Below are 3,077 nucleotides of genomic sequence, written 5' to 3' on the forward strand. Positions count from 1 at the left end.
TTTACTTAATATGCCTAACTACATTTTTTTTGTTTGTGTTTTGGTTTTTGCAGTGTGTACTAGCTACTCCTAGAAGATGCGGGCACTTGACTTAGATGTGATATATATATATATATATAACAAGAAAACACCTGAGTCCGCGGTCAAATATATATACGCACCCCCAAGAAAAATTAAGAAATTATAAATCTATAGTCTTGATTTTTCTTATATGATTAGTTAAAGTTATAAAATTTTATTCATGTAGTAGGATAGGAGTATATTTTTTCATCAACACATGCAGCAATGGTGCATGATACACCATCGGCCGGCCTTAGACAAGACCAAGTCACCAAATCATGTAACTACATATAATTATATTTATGTAGACAACCTGCAACGTATCTCCTGGTCTGTTGCGTTTAAACACTTGCATCTTATATTTTATTCTACTATAAAATTACTCATCTTGATGTAGAATGGGAAGTCTGTAACAAGTTTTATGCATATGAAATTCGACATACCAAAAATGATGCTTCAATATATTATTGCACCTTTTAATTTGTCATTTGTTGCATTTGGGAGATTCTAAGTAACATGTCGAACACAGTGGGAGCCTCGCAAGTGCTCACACCTTCAACCTCGAATAATTCAAAATCATTTGCTGATAAAAAATTTATCTGGTTAGGGCTTATAGCTGCCAGCTTATTACTTGTAATTGGTGCCTTGATATACGTATCCATCAGGAAGAGGTTTTTTCGTGCATGCATGCAAAGCCCCAAGCAGAAGAAAGGTTAGTAATTAGTCTACATATCTATAGTAATCTGTTTTTATGTAGAGAGGAAGAATAAACTGATCTAGATGGGTTAGTTATAATCTGTTTTCTGATGGGTTAATCTGCAGATGATCTAGATGCAGAGAAACTGATGTTGAGGCGGTTCCAAATGGAAGAGTTAGTTAAGGCCACTAATAATTTCAGCAGAGGTTGCTTGATAGGTTCTGGTGCATTTGGAAATGTGTATGTAGGAACTTTTGATGTAGAGGGAACACTCGCAATCAAGAAAGCCCGTGCTGATTCCTATACAAGCACCGATGAATTTAGAAATGGTAAGCAACAAATTACACAGCACGCAAAACTGGCTTCACAAAGTTATTCATAATGAGGCTCTACTTTTCCAATTTTAAGATATTGATGTGACTCTAAATTCTTTGAAACAGAGGTAAAGTTGCTTTCAAGAGTGAAGCACCCAAACCTTGTGGGTTTAGTAGGATACTGCGAGGAAGAGGGTATGAACCCACATCAATATAGCACTCTCTTATACAGATATCTTAATTATATGATCTTTGTGCATCTATTCATTTTAAACAATCGACTTCTTCTTAAGAATGTGCAATTTTTTTGAAAATGATTGTTAAATGTCTTTTCTGCAGGGCCGAAAGAAGCACAAGTCTTGGTTTATGAATATGTTCAAAATGGTTCACTACTTGAATACATTGTGGGTAAGTCTCACCTTATCAATATTCATTTAGACATTAAGCTTTAACCCCTCTCTAATAATATATAACTTTTTAAGGAAGAGGAGGAAGGTTTTTGACATGGAGGCAAAGAGTAAATATAGCTATTGGGGCTGCTAAAGGTGAACAAGTGAATAACTAAGTTCATGTGAATACTTCAATCCATAAAAATATTAAACTATATTAGAAAAGATGTTTGACAAATCTACTCAATCAATGTTTTCAGGCATTGCTCATTTGCATGAAGGGATCAACCCCAGCATCATTCATCGTGATATTAAACCAAGTAATATATTGATAGGGGAGGGGTTCGAGGCTAAGGTTTCGGATTTTGGGCTAGTGAAATCTGGTCCCACCGGTGATCAATCCCATGTTAGCAGTCAGATCAAAGGGACACCAGGGTATCTAGACCCTGCCTATTGTTCAAGTTTACATTTGAGTCCATTTAGTGATGTCTACAGCTTTGGAGTTATACTTCTACAGCTTATTGCTGCCCGGCCTGCAGTTGACACAGCCACAAATGGCTCCAACTATCATATTATCCAGTGGGTGCGTATTTTTTTAGTGCATCTATTGCTTCTAATTGAACACATCATGTCTTTTAAAGAAATTTTTCGTGTTACTCATTAATTATAAATTCATGAAATTATAATCATCTATATTATATTGTTAAACTGCAGGCAAGGCCTAGTTTAGAGAAATGCAGTGTAGAAGATATATTGGATGCTAATCTTTTACTAGAACCATGCAACATGGAAGTAATGCTGAAAATGGGACAGCTAGGCCTAAGATGTGTAGTTAAAGTTCCTAAACAGAGACCTACGATGACTCAAGTTTGGCAAGAACTGGAAGCAGCCCTTCATATAGCAGATACTTGCATTCCAAAACACCCAGTAAAGCGTAGATCGATAGGAGTTTCTCATGGGTCGATGGTGGAACAAGACGATTCTGATAGTGGGGTTGAATTTCAAAGGTTTCATGTGGATATGGATACCGATCACAGTGCAAGCTTGAGATGTCTTGATACAACTGCTGTAAGTATTGACATTGACAAAGTCACATCACGAGGGATTAGACAACAAATGAGCATAAGTATGGATGAGGAATTAAGTATACCTCGTTATTAACTGCGTGCAGTAGATCACTAGTACCTTGTCATTTTCGCTTTTGCTTTTGCAATTCTCTTTTAATCTGTTGCATGAAGTCAGTGCAGTTCATAATGCGTGAGGAAAAGAATAAGCTGGTATATATAGTTTAGCTTAGCTGAATGTAAATTGTGCTAAATGGTAAGACATGTATGAATTGTCCCCCCTCGGATATACTGTCAGAAGTGCATGCTCTATCATTTAAATTGTGAGCATGTTGGTCATGCTTTATTCGCATTGGATACTTCTTCGAGTAGAACAATTTTGCTATTCCAGGTGTGTCGTGAAAGTAAATATCTGAAAATTAACCAATATCAAAAGGAACCAATCTGGATTAAAACAACTATCTGGCCAAAACTTATAGTTTTTTGAATTTATCGAAAACTCATTTTCAATCAAATTTATTCCGTTTTTCGTTTGAATTTCTCGAAATATGTT

The 3,077-nt window shown here is 35.9% G+C and overlaps 1 protein-coding gene across 1 annotated transcript; it reads left to right on the forward strand.

Moving 5' to 3' along the window:
• Positions 1–576: 576 nt before the first annotated feature.
• Positions 577–2,621, forward strand: LOC141674942 (putative serine/threonine-protein kinase PBL11). The gene is made up of 7 exons (XM_074481640.1): positions 577–772; positions 883–1,128; positions 1,198–1,266; positions 1,411–1,479; positions 1,554–1,616; positions 1,721–2,043; positions 2,175–2,621. Exons 1-7 carry the CDS (start codon positions 577–579, stop codon positions 2,619–2,621), a joined length of 1,413 nt encoding a protein of 470 aa, XP_074337741.1.
• Positions 2,622–3,077: the final 456 nt, after the last annotated feature.

Source organism: Apium graveolens, chromosome 7 (assembly GCF_009905375.1).
Source record: "Apium graveolens cultivar Ventura chromosome 7, ASM990537v1, whole genome shotgun sequence".
NCBI classification, from domain to species: domain Eukaryota; kingdom Viridiplantae; phylum Streptophyta; class Magnoliopsida; order Apiales; family Apiaceae; genus Apium; species Apium graveolens.

Excerpts from the sequence above, each read along its gene's own strand:
- LOC141674942 (XM_074481640.1), top strand. The coding sequence starts at position 577 with ATGTCGAACACAGTGGGAGCCTCGCAAGTGCTCACACCTTCAACCTCG. Across the intron at positions 1,129-1,197 it reads CGCAAAACTGGCTTCACAAA|AGGTAAAGTTGCTTTCAAGA; the intron begins GTTATTCATAAT and ends TCTTTGAAACAG. Across the intron at positions 1,617-1,720 it reads AGCTATTGGGGCTGCTAAAG|GCATTGCTCATTTGCATGAA; the intron begins GTGAACAAGTGA and ends CAATGTTTTCAG.